Raw genomic sequence first — 23,699 nt, 5'->3', positions numbered from 1 at the left:
TAGCCCCAGCTAAATTATGAAAAGGGATTAAAACAATGGCATGGATATAAGGGGAGACACACGTAAGATGGCCGCCAGCTAGGCAAAGCAATCATCTGCCTCTTAAAAATGAAATAAAAACTTTTAAATGACTATCACTAGTGATTCTATACATGATGAAAATCATATTCTTGAGATTAAACCAAGTTTATTGAATCTAAAATAGTTAATAATGGCTGCAGTGTATCTATAATATTCATTTGAATTTTCTGAAACGCAGTCGACACGCATAATTTACCTTGACGGGCTGACACTTTGATACCGTGGGCTACAACTATTGCCAAAAAAAATATTCACTTTCTGCTTTATAATAAGAAGGAGCACAGGTTGGTGCAAAAAAAAGTGGATTTAAAAAAGTGACCATGTTTTGGAAGAAAAAAAATGAGTTTGAATGACTTGGTTTGAATGGCAAGCTTCGGGCAATGCTAACTAGCTCGTGGCTAGGCAGCAAAAAATCCCTAGAATAGAAAAACCAATTGCTTCCTCACCATCTTTCCTCCTTTTTAATAATTCAACAGCAAAAGTTTTTGCAGAAACTTGGACCAGAATTTCAACATTTTCTAACACCAAAAAAATCATAGCGGGCTACCGTTACCGCCTGTAAATATTTATTATCATTTAAGAATTTTTTATACTATTTAAATTGCCTTCCCAGCATGAGTTCCGTGTCGCTCAGAATTGGAAAAAAAAGTGTCAATGTTGGTTTAGCCAGGAAAAAAATATAAAAAAATCAACAGTGAGCGCTCTTGTTTGTATGAAGAGCTTACGTTGGTTTGCGGGCGTATCGGAGCGTGCTCGGATCTGGCACAAAAAAAAGAGTCACTCTGCTTGTGATGATTGCGCCCACTATCAGTAAACAGGCTGCCGTTTGACCTGATAGCCACCACTATTTGTTTTTCTTGGCGTACACGCACTTGATTCGGAGGTCATTTGAGCACGGCTCGGTCACAAAACTGTTTGAAAAAATGTTATAGTTGTGGACAGATATTATTAGAGAGAAATCAGATGGTTTATGGCTCATGGCAAACGTTCAAGTACAGCGCTATCTCTTCTCATGAACTATTCAGATACCTCTACTTACAAATGTAACCCCCATCGCTTCAAGTTTGTTGGTCAGCTCAGTTGGTCAATGTTTAATGGCAAAAAACTGACCCCACCCCCCCACACCATCCCCATCCCCCCCAAAACAGACAAAATGACTGCAAATTTTCATATATTTTGACTTTTAAATAGTGAGTCTGGCTCATAAGGAATACAATTTGAAAATCGGAATAGTTTATGGCTCTCTGTTTGAAAAAGGTTCCCGCCCCCTTGCCCTAAACTATGCTTTTACTTCTAATTAAGCCAAGTTACAAAAACACTTTTGAGAAGTAGAGTTAGCGCTATATTTGAATAATGAGCTGTTTATTGCTATTATTTACATCAATTGACTCATTTTGGAGACCTGGCGACTTTTACACCGACGCATCTTCTTCATCTTCGCGACGGAATTTGACGTTCCCGCCTCCTTAAAGTGAATCCGTCGCCACGTCGCCGTTTCCCTTTGCTAATTAGCCACCGGCGGCTATCTCCACCGGCTCAGGACGGCCTTTTTTTTCTCCATTTTTTTTAATTAGCGCCAGTCACGGGATGAAGAGCGCCACTACAAAGTTGAGTCACGACAGTCGGAGTAAGTGGAAGTCACCGTGTCGTGGTTTGGCCGCTTTAGCAAATGACAACAAGGTTTTTTTTTTAGGGGCCCCTCCGGCGCCGCCGCCGTCGTCGCCGCCGCCGCCGCCATGCCATAAAAGTTGCTTTTACAAAGGGACGCGCGGATCATCTTGTGATTTATTCATTGGCGACGTGCAATAAATATGGAAATAACTCCTTGGCCTTTTGCGAGCGCGCTGGGGGCCCGACCGGAGTCGCAATTGAAATTCCGGAGGGGTGCCGGAGGACTCTTGTTTGAAAGGGAGATCAGCGGAGCTTGTTAGCGCTTTATTCTTTCCTCGCAGAAATTATCATCCATAGCAGATGGACACAATCATTTCTTTGCTTTATTCAATTTCACATGCGTGTAGTTATTTAGGTGGGATTCATTTACGTTTGCTATTTTGCAAATTGTTTTAGTTTTTACGAATATATCCTATGCATTTTTAGTCTCCTGGTTGGCATTTTAGATGTAATATTTGGATTTTTTATGTATTTTTTGATTCCTGGGCCCATGCATTTCCCGTATCTGGAGGATGGCGCCGATCCCCCGCCGCGCCGTAAGCCGCACCCTCAGGTGTTCTGATGGGGCTTTTGCTTTGATCCAAAGTGCGCCCGCCGCCAGACGTTTTGTCACGCCGCAGTCTTTGTCCTGCGGCGAGCGATAACCAAAACAAAGCACCAAAACAAAAGCCCAACTGATAAGAGGGAAAAGAACGACGGCCCGACCGGGGAATTATCGGAAAAAGGCCACGTGGCGGAGGCTAGTCCTTGTCGGGCCTCGGAATCGGCCAGATCGGGATGGGGAGGAATTAGCATACGTGCTACCTTATCTAGTTGAGTCAAGCTAACTGGGGTGCATTTCATTAACGCCGCACAATAATGTCATCGGAGGATGAGGAGGAGGGGCTTATTCGTCTTTGTTCTCCTGGACAACAAGTTAGAATCCAGATTTGGGGCATATAAGGTCAGAAATGGGAGCTGGAAAATGGCAAGTGTATTGGATGGCAATCATTGTCCGTGGAAGCCATTTTGGCTCAATTTGTGCTATTAGGGTTTATTTCTAGCTGCTTTTAGAGCATGACCTGGCTACTAAAATATTACAGGTTACTTTTTTATTTTTAGGGCATTTCCTGATGATTTGGGGCTACTGCACAGATGGGCAAACTACGGCCCGCGGGCCAATTCCGGCCCGGGAGGCGCTTCAATCCGGCCCAATTTTGTCCAATTTTTTTTTTTCATTTGTTTTTTCAAGCAGGGTTTGGATGAAAATTAAAACTCAGATTCCTGTCAAAAACACTTTTAGATGCGTTGTCATCACGTCACCCAAAAAAAGGGCAAAAAAATCCTGGATATTTTGCACTCTTTTGTACGAGAAAGATTACCGTTTAAGAGTGAAGCGGTCGGACAGCATGATTGGAATTGGTGGCGTGATTAAGAAGGGCGAGAGAGCGGGAATGGCCTTGTAATTGGACTCTAAATCATGGGAGGAGGAGATGTTTTGCAGGCGCAACTTATGACCCTTTAATAGAGGTCATCTGCTGTGCAATACAAAAAAAAACATGTTGCAGGGTTTGCCAAAAGTGGCAAAAGTAGGCTGGAAATGTTACATTTTTTGCACACATCAGGTCGTGTCTACAGAAATAATAATAATATTTGAGCTTTTTGCCGATTTCCGCTTCCGATCATCTGGACACAGAACATTGCGTTAAGATAAAATAGGGCGTCTGGCAATTAAAAGCGTCGAACGAGAGCGGCCAAGGATGAAGAAATGACGCAAGCGGAGCGCCACACGTCGTTTACGCAATGCCTACATGGCATTTCCATGCAATTTATGTATGCGGCGTCCATTGCGAGCACGGAGAAAGGATGGCGTGCTCCCTGTTTAATGGACGCCGACTTTGGCGAGCGGGCGAATGCACAAAGTGACGTGCATTTATGAAAACGTAAATGGCCGGAGCGCAAAAGGGAGGCGAACACTCAGGTAACTTTCTGCTGACTTGGTCAAACTGAAGCCATATTTTTTTAAATATTTTTTTCTAAACAAATAATTATCTTAAGGAGGAATAAGCCGAGGAATTGACTGTTTATATTTTTTTACATCCAAAAATACAGATCATTTATTTTGAATATGGACAATGGTGGGTAAACTCACCTTTAAATTTTGCAAGATGAATTTCCAGAAGATAATCCTCATTTGGGTTGAGCGCGACATAGCAAGTATGCGTTCCTTTAAGAGCGATTGGTCGCTCTACATTAATTTTTTGAGTCTTGTTGGTGACCTCCATTTGGCACTTTAGTCAAAAACCTACCAAGAAACAACAGTTGAAATCTTCCAAAAGCAAAAAAATAAAGTGCCAAAAGTACTCCAAAGATACTCGGACGACCATTCTCGGGGTGTGACGCCACCTACAAGGAAGTTTATTGTCGTAGCAGTTGGCGGACAACCATTAAACTGCAAATTCAGTTACACTTGTTGGACATAAATACTCCTAAATACTCCAACTGGCAACCCTAGGCCCTTAACTATTATTTTCCCAACCCAAAGAAAACCCACGAAAACCAAATGTAGCATTCCACCACAAATTTAGCAATTCCGCTAACATTCTGCCCGTTTCCAATGTTTGGCTGGGATCGGCACCCCAAAATCCGCTTAACTCATGATCTGCCATTGACGGGTTTCCACAGCCAAATTCATTTAAAGTGAAACAAACACACCCGTTTTCCCGCTTAAAAATGATTGGATGTGTACTAGTAATTCACCAAAAAAAAGTGGGGGAACCTGGGGGTGCGTCTTGGCCAGCGTAAGAACAAATTGGCCATTTTCTCTCCACATTAATACCGAAAAACTAGTTTGAGAATCGGTGCAACACTAATTGGAGGCTAAATATTGGCCATAGATAAAGCGCTAATGTACATGGCTAAGTGGTTTGACAACCCACAAAAAACAAAATAAAAACCCGCATTTCATTTCCTAGTGGCAGTTCAGTCGAGAGAGGCACTAAATGACGGGGTCCAGCCTCTCCCATTTTACTTAGCCTTCCGTTAGACATCCCACATGTGGGAATAGTCTTCAATTTGAGGGTGGACATTGTCCTGGGATGTCCCAAAAAGTCTTGGCGTGATCGCGTCCATCATGAAAACCACTCAAACAAGTCTAGAGTGGTTTAGAGGTCGCCACTCTGAGGTTCCGGTCTGGTATCCCGCTGAGTGCCGCGACCCAATCTGGGAAAACGGGACGCCGTTTTGGAGCGGGGCGTCTTGGGGGCGCTGTCCGTGCTCTGGGAAACGTCCCTGAAATACCACAACAACAAAAAACTGAACTGAGGGAAATACGAACGTCTTTTGAGCGGCGTGGCTAAAATGTTTACTCCGTTTGACTGCTGGGGAATTTAATGGGAGCCAACGGGTACAGCCGCACGTTAGCCGCCATCTAATTGATTGTCTTGACGGCGCACGTCGGACTGGCTGACTGACTATTATTCCCCTCTCCGCTTTATCTCTTTCCCGCACGCTTAAATTAGGACGCGGGAAGACGTGTGCTGGTTTAATCCGCCACAACAAAAGGTTACATCGTTAATCTAGAGTGCAGGTGTCCCAAAGTGCTCTTGACAAGGACTAAAAAAAACAAAAAGGTCTGGGACTCTGGTTTTCCCCCCCTCGGGAGGCGGGTCAATAAGGCCAGAGACAAACAAAGTGTCTTTTCTACTCGGAATGACCCGCAAACAAGCGGAATGCTAAGTAGTAGCCGAGGAGAGCTCGTCAATCCAAACGAGTTAGCAAAACATAAAAGATTGTGGAGTGGATAGAGGTTAATGGAAATGTCTGGGTTCTTTTTTTTGTAAAATATTGTGAAATGTCATATTGATTCAGGCTTTATTGCCGTTTTGGTGGAGGAAAATGAAATGTTGAAGAAGTGGGCGTGTCCTACTCACAAACAGAAGGGTAGCAGGGACAGCAACGTCTCCTTGGTGGGACGACCGGTGAAGTCCGGTAAGGTCTGGATCACCTTGTTCATCACCATACGGAGGTAAGATTGGAGCTGCTTTCGTCTCTCCTCCACAAATTTGGCGTCCTGAAGAGAAAGTGTCCATGAAAAGGTTAAAAAAAACGTGAAAATATGCATAAGAATATATAGTTTTTGATCATTGTACTTGTATTTTTGTGTAGGGGTGAGAATATGTAGTAATGTGATGGTTACTTTGCATTTTTTCTGTTTATCGCGGCGAAGTCAGGTCTAAATTAACCGTGATATTTGAGGGATTACTGTTTATTATTTTGCAGGTAGATGGCAAATTGGGGCCTTTCAAAAAAAATTCTAATTCAGTTTAAACCATTAAAATAAGATAGCGAGTAACATTGAGTTTTTTTATAGGGATGAGAATGGATTGAAAATTTAATCTATCTTTAATTAGAGACTGCAATGTAATGTGATATTACAAAATGATAATAGGCTTGCAATTACAGTATGATCAAGTCTAGCATAATGACACACACACACAGTGTGTAATAATCACTGCATTAGTATTTGGAAAAGTCAAATAAAAGCTGGCTATTAATCAGTATTGTATATAAATACATATTTACATACTTATATTTATCTACTATCTATTTATTTATCTCTAAAATGTCTTTTCTGTGTCTGTATTCTCACCCTCTTGCTACTGTGACAGTGAAATTTCCCAAATATGGGTTAAATAAAGATATCTAATCTAAATGTAGGGAACTTTAACCAACTTGTCCTTCCTTGTGGAGAATATCGTTGTTGAAAAAGTCGTGGTTTGTTGCGCCGCCGCCGCCGCCGTCAGCATGGGTAACAACGGACGGCGTTAGCGGAAATCCAATGTGTCATATTAGGCGGCGCATGCCAGAGCGTCTTTCATGCTCTAGCGACACATAATAAGACACTCTGACTGCTTTCATGGATGTCACATGAGTGCTAACCCTCGTAGACACCATGACACATTCATCTCCTCGTCAAAAAAGTCCAGCCGGAAAGCAGGTGATGCTACTTTTTGGGGATCCGGGCCAACGCAGAAATCCACGTGGGACTTTACGCTAAACCCAATTGAAGACCAAAATGAGCGCTAGGAAAGCTCGCCCATCTGGGTTTTTGGAAGGGAAGCCAAACCAGCCCCAAGTGCTGTCGTGTTCCACAAGGAGGCGGGGCAGCCTTAAGGCATAAGGATGGAAAAGCTCCCAGGGGGGGCCTCATTCTGTCACGGTAGCGTGCCCGCCAGGGCGACGACATACGAGGAAAGCTCTCGACATGTATGTTGCTCTCCAGGGAGAAAAAAAATGGGAGATTAAAAGACGTCAAATGTCATTGACGGAAGGCGACGAGTTAAGAAGGGAAATCAACAAATATCCTCTATTATTATTAAGCACAAGTCAAATTCACCCCAATTGTACAAAAACAAGTAACAATATTTTTGCAATCAAATGCCAGATTGGGACGCAATATTTGACAGTGGTTACTTTGATACTTTTAATATTAAAGATCTATTTTTGAAACTAGGTCTACAATGTCTTCTGTGTCTTGTGTGTCTTGTGTCCATCCAAGAACCAACAATTGTCCTAAATACGGCATTAAAAATAAAATTTGAATCTAATCTAATGTTATATAATGTAATCTAATGTAATGTAAATCTAATGTAAACCTAATATAAATCTAATGTAAATCTAAAGTAAATCTAATATAAATCTAATATAAATCTAATGTAATCTAATCTAATCTAATCTAATCTAATACATAGATTGCATTGGACTCTAAGAAGTAAAGGCTTTCAGTTTGAACATGACGCTAGTTTACATCTGTCTGAAACAGAAAAGAATAAAGAACGCCATGGAAGAGAAGCCGGCCGGCCCACTTTGACGCCATTCCGCGCTGACCGAGAAAACAACAACAAAACAAAAAAACAAAAAAACACTTGACGTTGCCTGGCAACCAGGAAGCGCTTTAGGAGGCAAGAGGGAAACTTCCAGAAGGATTCCCACTACAAGTTTTTCAACCACGCAAAAGAGCCCTCGTGAGCGGCGCCCGCCCGGGTAATTACTCGGACCCGAGGACGACGTAAACACACTCTGCCGTGCGGGTCTCCGACATGCATAAAACATGGGCAAGGCAGTCCTTGACAAAGTCTGCTGGTCGTTGTCAAAAAAAAAAAGAGCGGCAAACGTGTTAGGTTGCATAATAAAGCAAGACAACATACTAAGGACGCTTAATAATTCACTTTGTACTTTGTGATTAATTAATCAGGGCGAGCGACCCTGGCACAAATCCTCTTCTCATTGGAGGAAGTTTTACGTAATCTCAACTCTAATGAAACAATGCTTCTTGGCCTTTGAGAATCGCGCGCCTTGTTATTTTGCCCATTAAATCTTGCTAATTGCAATCAAGGCTGGAATCGCATGGCGTGTCCGGTTATCCCGCTTTAAAACACTTTTTTTAATGAATCCATAATTGATGGATCACATGAGCACGCTTCCTTAAATGGGATTAAGCGCCAGAAACCGCAAAATAATCCCATTTTGATGTTTGTGTCTTTTCAGTGGCAGACAAAAAATACGGCTCATTTTTATTCATTCCGTTTCTGTGCCGCTGAGTCTGACAAGGTTTGCAGGGGGTGCTGGAGCCTATCCCAGCCCTAGACGGGGCTGAATTGGTCGCTAGTTGATCGTAAGGTAAAATGAGATAAATTAGCTTAGCATTTTTGGGATGTGGGAGGAGTTAAACATCTAATATTGAGCTAATTTAGCCTTTTTTTTACTGGATTTTCCGTTTTTTGTCCTGCAACAAAAAACCTGAATATTTTGGATTATTTTGTGATTTTAGGTAGCCATTTTATAAAGGCATCTAATGGGTTAACATTTCAAAATGTCAACAGATAAATGTTTTATAGACATTTTGTTTCCATAAGGAGGTGTAGGAAGACCAAAACAAAGAGGGGGCGGGGCTAAAGTGGCCCAAAATGAGGGCTATACAATAAGAGAAATAAGAAAAAGCAGCCAGTGTTGAAACGCGGAAGCCTTCTGGGAAATAAACTGCTATTTGAGGAGGTGGGACCATGGCGGGTGGGTGGGTGTCTTTTGTGGTGAAGGGGGGGTTGGAGGTTCTCAAGCGTTTAAAAAAGAAGGACGCATACTGTGTGTAGGTGAGGAAAACAAACCGATGGGGGCTTGTAAAATTGCCTTGCATCAAAATAAAAAGGGAAAAATTCAAAGAAAACAAAGCCAGGGGTGATTTACGCACAATTTTGGACTCCAGCGGCGAGACGGCGATAAACGCCAGGGGGGCGGGGCAACACACACGTGTATATGTGTGTTTGTTTGTATGTACACAAACAAAAGGAGCGACTTCACATGCGGGCACTCCATCATCAAAATAAGACGACAATAGTACGGAAAGATGAGCGTTTATCCTCACACTTGAAATGAATTGGACGTCGATAACCAAGGTGGCCCAGGAATATGAATAAAAAAAGGAATGGTGTTAATTATGAGAAGATCCAGGTTAAGGGAATAAAGTCCTATATTGAAATATTAAGGGGGGGAAAAGTCGGCGCCGCACGAGATTAAAGTCGTGATGTCAGGAGAGAGAATAAATCATATGTTGTAATATGAGGATGGAAATGGCAGGTGTCCAAGTGGCGGCCCGGGGGCCAAATGTGGCCCGACGCATCATTTTGTGCGGTCCGGTGAAAAATAAATCATGAGTGGCGACTATCTGTTTTAGGAACAAATTCAAATGAAGAAGATAGATGCATCTTAAATTTCCTGATTTTTTTTCCCTTTTAAATCAATAATTGTCATTTTTTAATCCATTTTTTTAAGTTTTTAGTTCAAAAATTATTTTGTCAAATCTAAATATAAATTAAAAAAGCTCAAATAAACATTTTTTTGGTAACGGAAAATGATTGTCTTGAAAGTCTTATAACAGGACTAGGGAACCTTTGGCTCGAGAGCCACATGTGGCTCTTTCCTATTGAATTAAATTGAATACTTTGTATGGTTCTTGTCACTTATTGTCATGGCTGTGAAGGAATATGATTTGAAAACATGCTTTGTTTGGAGGTCAAGGTTTGCGTGGACAACAAGACGCCAATAGCGTCCAATAGGGGGCGCTTGGCTCACCTTGTTCCCAATGGCTTTCTTAGGCGGGAAGTGGAAGGCATCCACCTGTGGATATTGAGACCTCAGACTGTTATGAAGCTCTCGAAACTCGGTGTAGCGTCGGTAGACGTTCCACTCGTTGTCCAGGATACGGATGTAAACCTGAAAACAAAAAAAGATGGACGTTACGGATGGTTTCACATTGGATGAAGTCGTCATTAGCGACGGAAAGGAGAGCCACAACTGTTACGATGGCTAACAGGCATAATGGCACGCGCAGGAGATGGAGTCTGTCTTTTAGACGTGCCGACTGTGCCACCATTTCAGCATTTCCACGCGCCATTAGCTGCTTTATTCACACTCACAAAAGAGAGAGGGAGACAAAATGGAGAGAGGACACAAAATGAGCCTATTACAAAAGAAAAAGAAAAGAAGAAAGATGCCGTTCGTTGCCTTTTTATGGAGCAAAACTGGGAAGCCAGGGATGAAATACCACTCATTTTTTTCAGTTTTTTTTAATTCAATTTCAAAGCAGAAGATAATGTAAAAGTTGGGCGCCATGCTGTTGAACTATTGATCTTGAAAAAAAATGTTGAAAATATTATATAAATATTGAATAAATCTGTCTAATTTTAATATTATTAAACACATTTTTGTACTACTAAGCACATTTTAGTTCTCTTAAACACATTTTAGGACTATTAAACACATTTTAGTACTATTAATGCACAAATTATTTGTTACTTTCTTAATAGATGGTCAATTAGAACAAATAAAAATGTTTTTCCAATCTAATATCCTGTTTTTGGTGTTTTTTCCAGTTGCTTGGAACCAATTAATTTGTTTTGAGTTCATTCTTATGGGAAATGTTCCTTTGAGTTACGAGTAAATCAACATACAATCTCTTATCTCGAGGTACTACTGTATTTTGCAATCAAAAACGGCTGGAATTCGAACTGTGAACAACGTGTTGCAGTGCACAAATATAGACGTGACTCCTTTAGCGCGGCACCATCTGCGAGGGTGACGTGCGCCCACCTTAACGCCGTCACGTGGAGTTGGCGGCGCGTTTGCGTGCTAAATGCAAAGCCGTAAAAGCGCAAGTCAACAACGGTCCCGCCGCCGCCACGTAAAGAACAAGTGGCTCGAGTAATTGAAATGTCGGAAAGCCATTTAGCCGTGAGATTTGTTTCCTCCCGGAAAAAATCTGAATGACCTTTTTTTTTTAGCGCTAACGCGGCGACCTGGCGCGGGCGGGCCAATCGCTGGAGGTCGTACGGCTCGACAGCCCATTAACTTTACAAGGACTTGGATTGCTTTTTGACATTCTTGTATGACAAACTAATCATTTTGGTGAAGGAACAAAGAAAGGGAAAGCATTACGCCATGACTTTTAAGTACTGCTTCGATAGCAATAGTCAATGTGGCCCGCGGGCCGTAGTTTGCCCACCCCTGGTCTAGACAATGTTTGAGGCTGGCAAATGGATCATTTAGAATTTGAATGTGCCAAAGGGCAAACCAGTACATGGATGGCAAATGTGGGAAAATATGCTAAATGGGCGGCTTATCTAACGTGGAGTGACTCTTGTTTATCCCGCATTTTCCAAGTGGCTTCCCCAACATTCCCCACTGGGAATATTACCGGCGCGCAAGACGTCGACAGACCGAGCGTCTGTGTTTAGCTTCCATTAGTTGGAAAAATGTGAAAGCAGATGTTGTTGTCGTTCGTTTCCCAGTCCATTAAAACGCCACACCTGATACTAAAAGAAATTGGCAGGAGGGGAAAATAAAACATGATTCAAAAGAAGATAACTATGCTATTTTTTTAAATGCCGCCTGCATAATATATGATGTTATCTATTTTTTTCAGGGATGTTTTGAAACAAAAATGTCCGTTTGGTCTCGGCACGTAAACAAGTACTTGTTTTGTTTTAAATTAGAAATGAGTGAGAGTTAAAAGACCTTTTCTGGATTGTGAGTAGAATGGCGTACATAACAATCATTTTTCAAAAGGAAACAAAGGTGGACAGGTTGGAAAATAAAGATTAATTTGGCCGTGTTTGTACTTTTTGAGATGTTGTTTTCAATTGCTGCTTGCCACACCCAAGATGGCCGACACCGGGGAATTAAAAGGCAGGACTAGTCAGCCTCCCCGAGATAAAATCTAAACTCGTCCAATCATCCCACTGTGAATGTCAATCAGTTTATCCCTGCTAACGTGACGGTAACGGGAGGCTAATGGGATGCTAACGAGAGGCTAACAAGAGGCTAAAGGCCGACGAGCCTATATTGGGTTGGACGTCTAGCGCCATCAATGGCGGACAAGCGGCTTCGTGATGAGAATTGCTTTACCGTAGAGCAGGGGTGTCAAAGTAGTGGCCCGGGGGCCAAATCTGGCCCGCCACATCATTTTGTGGGGTCCGAGAAAATAAATTATGAGTGGCGACTTTCTGTTTTAGGATCAAATTCAAGTATAGATGTATATTAAATTTCCTGATTTTCCCCCTTTTAAATCAATAATTGTCATTTTTTAATCCATTTTTTAAGTTTTTAGTTCAAAAATCATTTTGTCAAATCTAAAAATATATGTAAAAAAAGCTAAAAAAAAAAAACATTGTTATAGATCTATAAAAACTGAATATTGAGGGCTTTTAATCCATCTAAAAAACTGCTTGCAAGAATTTAGCGTCTAAAAAATAATGTTTAAAAAAATATTACACAATCAGTTTATAGTAATATAAGGGAGGCAAAAAATGTGAGGGATGCAAACGTGGATGAATGAAAGACTGATGGGCGTGAGAGCAAAGAAGCGTAATTATTATCATCAGGCCTGTAAAACATTCATCATCAACGGAAGACTTGCTTTGTAACAAACCTGCCATTATCATAAGCATAATGGCTCACGCAAACGCACGGCCAGGATCATCCGCCGCCGCCGCCGCCGCCTTAGTTGCGCTTCAACGTTATACATCTATTTGCGCCAGCGACACACGCTTAAGCTCAAAATTAATCTCTCAGAGCTTTGTGGGGAATCAGAGGGTCTGAGTTGAGCGCCCCCAAAGTTAACCTCCACTTAGGCATGAGCCCAAGGCTCAATTAAAGACACTTTTCCAATTTGCACGCCAGATACTCCTTGCAAAACACATAGGGCAGATTGGGCAGAAGAAGCGGCTGATGTCAATCCACTGATTGCACTTGCAGGACACTTAGTATTGCACTTTATGAAAAGCTATATTTTCTGGAATAGTTTCAAATGAAAGCCTAGTCTTATGGGATGCTAGGCCTTTATATCAAATAGTATTGTGGAAAGCTTACTTTTAATGAGCTCATGGTAAACCGCAAGGTTGCCGTGACCTCACTGGGGGGTCTCCAGGATTCCCACCCCTAACAAAATTCCCCGTCGCAACCGGTCGCTGACGGCAATGTCAAAAAGAAGGAGTCTGACATCCCACTTTTGAAAAGCCCACTCGCGTATCGCTCGCTACTCCTTTACGGCCCGGTGTAATAGTCGCGGGGGGTGATGGAGGACGGCAAGTACCTGGCCTTAACAACAATGACTGGGCTAACCTTGGCCATCCATTAGGCCGTCCCAGAAACAAAAGGGCATTCCGCGGGGAGCCATTAGAGGCCAATAGCTCCGGGAAGGAAAGTTTCCAGCGCGCCAGATGGCCTCAACTTTCTGGTGAGCTGGACAGCCGCCGTCCAGAGACCATCGGCGGCGAGGAAATCAAAGGAAATCGCCTTTAAAAATGACATCGTTTGGAACGGGAACTAAAAAAAAAGGGTGTGCTGTTGTGGAGCTGTATTATATTTGTCCCTGCTGCCATTTTAAAGGCGTCCAATTCTTTTAAAGTGCACAAATGTTGGTTCTGATGTAAAAATTAATTAATAGGAAATGTTGTGTGAAATGCAAGTTGAGGAATAAGCTAGTTATGACTTCATTTTTATGTAAATGCATGGATTTGAATGAGAATTTTGCCCCTACTAACATGGCCGCCCGATGGGCATGTTGAAAACAGCCAAGGAAGTTTTTTCCTTCTTGCAATGAAACAAGTTCATTAAAAATTTCCATTTGAAGTAAGGGGTTGGAGCTAGCAGCCAATGAACATTTATTCAGTCACTGCCGACCCTCCCACCCAGAATTGATTGGACCAGGGATTACTTAATCACATATTTTTGCTTTTTTAGACTGTGAAAACACCTTGTTTTTATACTGTCTTTAGAAATCTGTGGAGAAAAACTTCTCTGAGGTCATTTTAAGAATATGGAAATGATTTTGAGTGCAGTTTCGGGGGTGTCGGATGCCTCTCTGCTTGCCGCAGATGTCAATGTGATGGACATCTATTATGGATGAGCCGAGCAAGGTAGCGCGTCCTTCCCCATGTTCGCTAAGCGCCAAGGATGCGTCTCCTCTGCTCGGCCGGCTCGCATAGTTTTGCCTAAATAAACATTAAATAGCGATTGGCGGCGTGTCAAAAAGTGACAAATTATAACCAAATACTTCTTGTGACCACTTTGCTTTCCAATGAAACCACATTAACCCTTTCAGGGACTACGAAAATAACAATTTAGCATTAGCACAAATCTTCCTGCGCGACAAACGAAAAGCCACCGTGTGGTGAAATGTAGTAGGACACTTTACTGTAAATACATAGAAAAATGGCCATGTCAACCAGGCTAAAAAAACAATCCCAAATACCTTTTTTTTCTAGAATACCCAGAATTAAATTAGCCAAAGCTAGCTAAAAGCTAAAAATGTTTGTCTTGGTAAGAGATGCATGTTTGTCAATGATTTACCTGATAAACGTGATAGGCGTTAGCAGCTCGGCCTTGCAGGAAGACGGAAGGTATCCAAACGTTGATGAGTGCACGGTGGGCCCTTTTGGGGGGGGGGATATAAAAAAAAAAAAAAAGTCATCACAAACACGTCCGTGATGACGTCCACAGTCATACTTAGTCACGCGAACGGTCGCCATCCACACCGAAATGTTAGCGTGATGAAACGAGTGGCAAGTGTTGGGACTCTAGCGTCATCAAAGGAGGCCAAAGGGAGCTTTAGAAAAGAAAAATAATATCTAATAATCACCGGGGAGCTTCAAAAGCAATCAAGGGCGGTCACGCCGATTTTGCCGCACCAAATTTCACATTTTGGTCTTATCGGGATTTGGGAAAATGCCTCTCAAATGCCATTTTTAAAGAAAAATATGCACGTTTTTTGTGTGTTTTTGGAGTGTACGCAGAGCCAAAATGGCTGCTTCCTGAAAAGTGGGCCAACAAGAGTTATGGCCACGGACATAATTGAGTTGCGTTGTTTTAACGACTCTTGTTGTCGGAGCCAAAAATAAGAGAGAGAGGGATGCTTACGTTTCAAAATCCGACAGGCTGGGATCCTCCGAAGTCTGACTCAAATCTCCGGCTACCTAAAAAAATGAAAAAGTTGTTGGTTATATGTGAGTGACGGGTTGTCACCTAAAAAAAGGAAAAAAAACAACATGTTATTTGAACGCCATTGGCTGAAATTGCCATGACAGATGCCGACTTGTTGGAAAGCGGCATTTCGCCTAATTTGACATCCCTGGATGTATGTTGAGCAGATGCGTGCCAATCTATCGGGCCGGCCGACGTTCCCTCGGGGCGCCACACCGAGTCGTCCAGATGTTGGCGGCCTGGCCAATTGTGTATTTGTGTTTTTGTGTATTTGTGTTTGTGTGTGTGTGTGTCCATCACGCTAATTTCCAGCTAATTGCGCGTTGGACCCAATTGCTCAACATCTTTCCACTTTGATCGCCCCCTAATGGTAGGTATGCGACATTATTCGGTCTTAGAAGAGGCGCTGAAGTTACCAGTATTTGAGCGACAGGTGTCAAAGTGGCGGCCCGGGGGCTAAAAGTGGCCCGCCGGATCATTTTGGGCGGTCCGAAAAAGTCAATCATGAGTGCTGACTTTCTGTTTTAGGATCAAATTCAAATGAAGAGTAAAGATGTGTATAACATTTCCTGATTTATTTTCCCCCTTTTAAATCAATAATTGTCAATTTTTAATCATTTTTTGTGTTTGTAGTCCAAGTGTAAAATCTAAAAATATATTTTAAAAAAGCTCAAATGAACATTGTTTTAGATCTATAAAAATGGAATATTCAGGGCTTTTAATCCACTTCTTTTAATTCATTTATTTTAAAAAAACGAGCCCACCTTGGTGTAACTTTGGTTGTCCTTTAATGGCGTTGCGTCACCTGACGCGGGCAGATGTTGCATGTGTTTACATGTGTATGTTCTATGAGCAAACAGATGTTGGCGTCATGTGTTGTTTATGTTCGCCATTCAAAGGGAAAAAATCGTATTGCGAAAAAAAACAAATATCGACAGCAACTTTGTCCCTTCAACAGCTGAGATTTTTTTTCCAATTGAGCGACATATCCTAAAGAGTTCTTTATTCTGAAAATAGGCATTTGAAAGAATAGTCTGTTGAAAGGCATGAACTCACGGGTCCTCTCAGCTCAATCAGTTCTTGTCTCATCTGCACGATGAGGTGGTCCTTGGCCATGAGGCTGCGATAGAGGCGCTCGTTAAACTCAATCAACTCTCCGTGCATCTCCGCCACCTGCAAGACACGCCGCCGCCGCCGCCGCCAAACACGTCTCGTTAGGACAAAGCCCAGAAGCCATCTTTAAAAAAAGCCAACTATAAAAGTTACAATTGTTAGCGGTCAAGGTGAATGCGCTCCAATTAAAACGAAGGTCATGACAGATTTAGGGTTAAACTCCATTCTGTAGTAGTGGAAATGTGAAGTGGGCGGAGCTAAGGCCCATACTATGTATACTTTATTAAAAAATTCGATTTCCAAGCATAAATCTCTGACCTTCAGACTGGTTTCTTCCAGTTTGTGGACGACCATATACATAAAAGGTCTATTTTTGCAGAAATTGGCAAAAATAAAAAGGTACTATGATGCAATAACGTGACTTGCATAAATTATTATCATAAGTGGAACGCAAATTTTGGCAAATATAAACCTTTTTATTTTTGCAAAAATTAAAATTTTGCAAACATTTGCATACCACTTATGAAAATAATTTATCCAAATCACATGATTGCATCATAGGGAGCCATTTTTTTTTTTATGTCAGCTACTTCATAACCTCGCCTGCACACACATAAATATATATTTTCATCATTTGTCTTTGTTTTTTGGCCAAATCAGAAATTTAACAAGTCTAGAATGTGGTTTTTGGCAGTTACAATGTGGCGAAACATTTTGCTTCTACTTTTCGCCAGCCAGAAACTTGACATTTATCTATTTTTTTCCACTTCACGGTATATTTTAGGCCCGCTACGACTTCAATTGGAGGATGAGAATTACGGTAATCCGGTCCGGAGATGGAGAGGTGTCTTTTCAGACCCCCGACGGAAAAGCAAAGCGCCGCCACGACGATGGCGAACGTCGTTTTCTGAACATTTGCGATTGTGTGAGTCACTTGAGCGCAGCTGCCCCTCAACAGGAGGAAATATGGCTGAAGAGGAGGGAGTGAGCAAAGACCGATATAGACGCCGCCACAAGCTGTTCTGTCCACTATTCCAACAAAAAAAGACAACAAAAAAAGAAAAGAAGCTATAGGAAAGTGCAAGAAAATGAATAGGGCAGATGGAGCACTACAAAAAAGGCAGAGATGCTTCATCATTTTTTGTCTTTGCTCAACATTGTGGCTGCAAATACACCAAAAACATGATTTTTTTTGAGTCATTTTTGGCTTCTCATTCATTTTAATGGTGATATTTTATAGACAGGAGTACCTAAAGATATGAGATTCATTCATTCCGGGATTTAATTTGTATTCCCAAAGAAATGAACTTAAAATAAATGAATTTATTACAATTATTTGCACGGCAACGTGCTGGTAACATAACAAAAACCTTTGACCTTTTTTACAGACCAGAGCTTCTTAAGAACATCACGTTCTCAGAAATGGAGAATTGTTGTTCTCCTTTCAAATCTTGCTTCTTTTTTTCCATGCTTATATAACGACTGGTGGATCAAAGGGAGAATCCCTAGTCCCACTGAAAGTTTCTGACCTATATCAAGCTATCACGCTATCACCAACGCTCGCAATCCTTTGCTTATTTGTCACGTGAAGTACAGTTAGTTTCATAATAAACTACATGATGTAAACGCAGTCAGAAAAACTGTAACATGACGTTTTTTATTCTTTTTAACCCTTACAGATACTCACTAAAGTCATTTTTTGTCATACACAGTGTGATTGGTCCAATTGATTTACAGTGGGAGGAGCTAATGATTGTTTTTAGGGGTACTTCTTGGAAATTTGGGTTTTTTGAGTATTTCCATGAGGTCAGAGGTCCATTTTTTTTTAGCATTGGGTGTTTTTGCCAAGTTTTTGGCAGAATCTGAGTGCAAGATTTTTGCAGCATGCTTTGCAGAAATTATGTAAAGTCCATTAAAAAAAAATCATTAAAAAAATTGGAAGTTTCAATTGCATTATCCACTTCCAAATATATATTTAATAAAGCTGGGAGTGCTGAAGCAGAAAATTACATTTTTAAATCCACCAAAGACAATGAGGCCTTTATTTTTTTTTCCACTTAAGACACTTTGTAGGTGCAACTTGGACTTTGTGAACACTTAAAAGTAGTTGAGTCATCTCACCATCCCTACGACGCTACTGAAGACTCACCTCTATTAGCTTGCGTTCGTAGCTGGATGCTAACTCCTCAATGTCGCCCATGCATTTACTTTGCGGCGCCGGGGCCAGCTCTTCGCACGACGGCAAAGCTGCAAAAGAAACAAAAAATAAAGTTATCCAACAATAAATAAGACATTTGGAGAATATGACCCTGAATGCCAAATTAAATTAACTCAAAAAGGTCATATCTAAGTACATTTGAGCGGCGACCAAAAGACCAGCGACCAAACGTCCGGTCACTACTTGCAGTTCCCCACAGTACGAACCCTGCGATGATATCATGGCTCGGCAGAAAGAAGAACTTCCCGTCAAAACGAAGTTTTTTTTTCACTAGTCATCTGAATGACTTTGCGACTACTACTCGACTTTTTGATGAAGGGCGGTGGCGGTGGCGTCTGGAGGGAATCCCATTCCGCTTCCACCAAATTAGCGTCAAAGCGGCGTAATAGAGCGGCACACACGGAGGAACATTTGGCGTAAACAAACACGCACGCACGCACGCATGAGCAGCCCAATGGTTTCTCCCTTTTGTTTCTCACATGTCGCCACATTGGAAGTCAGCATCAAAACACACTTTTTTTTTCCTCCTCCTTTCCATCATTTCTATTAAGATGACAAATATCCCCGACTGAGTCGCCTCTTCTGCGCAGACTTTTTCTTTTCAGGCCCGGCTCATTGTTTCTTTGTAATGGCGACGCTGGCTGGCGGGCTCCAGTCGTCACGGCGGCGCCGGAAGCCTTGTTTCTCAACTCGTAAACATCGACTAATAGGGTTGCCTCGACGGGAGGCGCAAAAAAAAAAAAACTTTGGCAGGAATGGAGTTGCTTTGATTGGATTTTCAGGCAGAAAAAAGCTAACAAATTTGGACACGCGGGTTTTGGAAGGAAGGAATGAAGACATGCTCCAAGAGCAGAGTAAATGAGACGACTTAAACGGCGGTGATGGCCATTTAAGATGTCAGACGGTGGCGGGGTCGAGCTGGTGCGCCCATTCATGAGTGGAGGACATTTTTCAAGCTGCGGGGAATGACATACTCGGTTTTGGGAAGCCCCGAGGACCCCCAATATGGCTGTGTTTGCTGTTGCAACCAAGAAATTTCTCCAATACGGGATTAAATTAAAGTTATAACCTAACTTTGGCTGCCATAGACAACAATAGCCGTCCCATTCACTGAAAATAGGAGGACCGGCATCGAACCAATGGACGTCGAGCGCCGTCCCTGGCGGCCAATGAATTGTGGACCATTTCCGAAGCCACCTGTTGCTGCCTGTCGTAAATGTCTTTTTAAAACGAGCGTATTGAGGGGGAAACAAATGAACCGTAGAATAGTACGCAGTGGAAAGAATATAAAAAAAGGGTAAACAATGAATTCCAAAAGGTCTTGGACGGCTCTATTTTGTTAGAAACCACGCTGGCTTTGCCGGAGGAGCTGTCAGTGTCAAGTCATGTGGATAAACATGGCGAGAACGTACACGTGTGTGTGTGTGTGTGTGTGTGTGCGTGGGTATGTGTGGGTGTGCACGGGTGTGTGTGTGAGGAAAAATAGGGAGTGATAGCACAGATGTTCCCAGCTGAAGAAAATTGGGCTGACAGCTGGTGTGTAATAACAAAACTAACTGAGCGTCGTTCCCAAACAGCTGTGTGAGGCGCTATCAAATGCCGGCCTGCCCGTGAGCTATGTGTTGCGCCCCGTGTGTGCAGGCCGGGCGCTGTCTTTGCGTGCGTGCGGGGGTGTTTCCCCAATCGGGATTTTTGGATAACGCCGGGGGTTTCCGTCCCTCGGGATAGCGGTCTAACCCACAGTGTGTGTGTGTGAGCGTGCTATGCTAATGTCACTCTAATCAATCGATTTTAAGCCTGTTTATTAAAGATTTGCATTTAAAATGATATCCAATTCATGTATTTATAATGGTTCATAAAATAGAAAATGAGTGGTTGGATAATTGCTCAGATAAAAGTACTTTTAATGAGCAAAAAAGTTGCTTTGTGAAGAATTAACTGAATAGCTGCCCACTCCAATGCCTGATTAAAAAAAACAAAAACAAATACAGACCTAAACTATACAGATGAAGTGGTAAATTCATTTTTTTAACCCAAAAAATGAAAGTGTAATTTAGGGAGAAAGTTGTATTTTCTAAAAGAAGAGTAACATTAAAAAATATTTTAAAAAGAGCGAACGCGCATTGTTGACAGGCCGGCAAGCCAGCTGGCTTCGTTAATTAACTAGCGCTAATCAAAAGCAATCTTCTTTCATTTTCTAATCATTGCTTTCCCCTCCCTCTGATCACGGCAGCCTTATGTCCGTGTGCGAAAGCTACCGGAAAAAAATTAAAATTAAACAAAATTAAATAAAACGACATAGAAAATTCTCCAGGCTTTTAAATTAATCCGTTCTTTTAATGTTCGAAATGTATCCAACCTCCATTTGTCACACACATGCAGTCTACAATTCATTTTCTGCCCAACTTTTCCACCATTAAGTGATTGGTCGGGCTCAGCGACCAGTCTATTTCGAGTATATTGGACGTCAACTAGTGAGAAAGTCGTTGGTGGCATGGTGTGGCTTGGCCAGAGGAAGAATAAATGTTTTTTTTAACTCATTATGTTATTCTTATGTTATTTCCACATGCTTTGATAGTAAATGAGCGGCATTAGCGGCAGAATTTGAGCTATTCTGGTCTGGCATTCCCACACTTGCGCACTGACCCACTTTCCTCGGGGGGATTATTAAAGTTTGATTTTATCATCTGCTCTAATCTGAATCTTTCCGCCTTTCTTTAAGATTCACGCCTCCCGCGGACGCTTTTGATGAGAGAGATAAAATGCCGGCGCGCGGGGGTGAGGGAGGGGCGGCCAGATCAATATTAGGATTATGCATAGTGACATCAGCTGATAAATATTAGCGGCAGTGCACGGAGCTTGATTAAATAGTCGCAATGTCTGTGGGAGAACAAAGTCGGCGTGTTATCACAGAGGTTAACGGGGTACTAGGCAGAAAATAAACCTCACAATTATGAGCAGTGATAACGGTAGTTTGGTAATATTAGTACTGATATGAGCACTGGTATCCATAATGTTATATTTGGCATAATTACAGCAACAGGGTGGAAAATCTATACTAATGTTTGCTTTTGTAAAATGCTAGCAATATGTTTAGCTAGCTCACAAAAGAGAACTAATTATTTATATCAATAAATAGATGTTTTTTTAATTAGGCACCCCAGATTACAGTGAAGTTATTTTAGTCATGTTGGTATCATTTTTTTTTTTTACAATATTTGGCTTTAATAGAGCAACAGGGTCGAAAATATATACTAATATTTGTTTTTGTAAAATGCTAGCAAGATGTTTAGCTAGCTCACATAAGAACAAATTGTTTATATCGATAAATAATGTTTTTTTTTTAAGTTAGGTACCTCTGGATTACAGTGACGTCATTTTAGTCGAAATGGTATCAACGTGGAAATGATTTTTTTTAATAATATTTGGTAATAATAGAGTAACAGGGTGGAAAATGTACAGTAATGTTTGCTTTTTCTCAGGAGTAAATGTTAGCAAGCTGTTTAGCTAGCTCTTAAAAGAGAACAAATTATTTATATAGATAGATTTGTTTTTGTTTTTGAGTGACGCCATTTTAGTCGTATTGGTATCAATACATTGTCAAAGCGACACGAGTTTAAATGATGTTTTTAAATGGTAGTTCCATATAAAATGTATCTCTCAAAGCCATAATTTCCTCCATTTTTCCTCCTTCCATCTTTATTCTCCTGAAACAAAACAACTTTCTAAAAAAAGCCAAACAAAAAAAAATAAACGGTGAGGCTCGGTTTCCTCTCTGCAAAAGTCTCATTTGTTGCAAGCGCTTATCCTTCAGCTCGGAATTAATATGTTAATTATCCGCTGATCTGTCGGCGTGGCGTGCCGTATTTTTTAATGAGGAGTTATCGTCTCTGGAGTATTGATTTCAAAAAAATAAATCATTAAAATTAAAAAAAGAGGCGAGAACATTTTTGCAAAGGTGTTAAGGCGCTGAAAAGTCCCAAAATGCGGCGCTGACCGCGTGCACGCCTCAAGGGGGAAATGACTAGCGCTGTGTTCAAATGAGCATTAACAATTGATGTTCTCATCTGTAGGACAAGGTACGGGAAAGGGGGATGAGCTGAGGGGAGGGGCGGACTTTTCATCCCCCACCCCGTCTTTCCAGAGTCGGGAAGAAGAATTTCATTTAATGTCAAATGAAATATCCTCTGAAGCTAAGAGTAAATTTAAAAAAAAGGAGCAATGAGGTGAGAGGGGGAAATGGTGACCTATTAGCAAGTGTGCCTATAGGTGTGGCATCCCATAAGACTAGGCTTTCATTTCAAACTATTCCACAAAGTGTAGCTTTTCATAGAGAGGAAACTTTCCGCAATACTAAGTGTCCTGCGAGTGCAATCAGTGGATTGACATCAGCTGCTTGTTTCAGCCCAACCCCCGTCGGTTCAAGTTTGTTGGTCAGCTCAGTCGGTCAATGCTTGATGGCAAAAAACTGCCCCCACCCACCCACATCATCCCCCTACACCATCTCAACCCCCATCCATTCAACTTTTCCACCTATGTATGTGCCCTTGTCACCTTTGCAAAACCATTCCCTGCCTTGTATAAACTGTAAAAATCCAGTTCAAAACTTTTTTTTGGACCTATTTCAAACATGGGCCATCAAAGCACAAACTTTGGACCCTTTTGACCCATTTAAGAGCACTTTTGTTAAATTATATTTCACATATTTCATTCTACACAGCTGTGTAATGATGCCAAAAATGGCTTTTGATTTTATACAAAGGTGTAGCATCCCATAAGACTAGGCTTTCATTTCAAACTATTCCTCAAAATGTAGCTTTCATAAAGAGCAATACTAAGTGTCCTGCAAGTGCAATCAGTGGATCGGCATCAGCTGCCTCTTCTGCCCAACCCCCATGGCTTCAAGTTTGTCGGCTTGAGCCAAAATTTTCCTCCCAAGCCACAGTGACCCAACCCCCGTCCATTCCATTTTGTCAGCTATGTTCCAACCGTTTTTTTTTTACCTATTTCAAACATAGGCCATCAAAGCACAAACTTTTGACCATTGAAGAGTGAGCGGGCGCCTCCAAGAAATTGCAGCTCAATAGGACAAAACTAAGTT

At 41.6% G+C, this 23,699-nt stretch overlaps 1 protein-coding gene across 1 annotated transcript in view; it reads right to left on the bottom strand.

Moving 5' to 3' along the window:
* Positions 1-4,117: 4,117 nt before the first annotated feature.
* The window catches only part of snx29 (sorting nexin 29), a 30,743-nt gene continuing 11,161 nt past the window's right edge, over positions 4,118-23,699 (bottom strand). The window contains exons 15-21 of the mRNA XM_077739518.1: positions 18,530-18,627; positions 16,324-16,440; positions 15,205-15,260; positions 14,638-14,719; positions 9,862-10,002; positions 5,664-5,803; positions 4,118-5,022 (exon numbers count right to left, since the gene is read on the bottom strand). Coding sequence (XP_077595644.1) covers positions 4,896-5,022; positions 5,664-5,803; positions 9,862-10,002; positions 14,638-14,719; positions 15,205-15,260; positions 16,324-16,440; positions 18,530-18,627 — 761 coding nt within the window. The 3' untranslated portion in view covers positions 4,118-4,895. The remainder of the gene's footprint in view (positions 5,023-5,663; positions 5,804-9,861; positions 10,003-14,637; positions 14,720-15,204; positions 15,261-16,323; positions 16,441-18,529; positions 18,628-23,699) is intronic.

Source organism: Stigmatopora nigra, chromosome 18 (assembly GCF_051989575.1).
Source record: "Stigmatopora nigra isolate UIUO_SnigA chromosome 18, RoL_Snig_1.1, whole genome shotgun sequence".
NCBI lineage: Eukaryota > Metazoa > Chordata > Actinopteri > Syngnathiformes > Syngnathidae > Stigmatopora > Stigmatopora nigra.
Note: the sequence above shows the minus strand (reverse complement) of the source record. Positions and strands in the feature narration are given on the sequence as shown.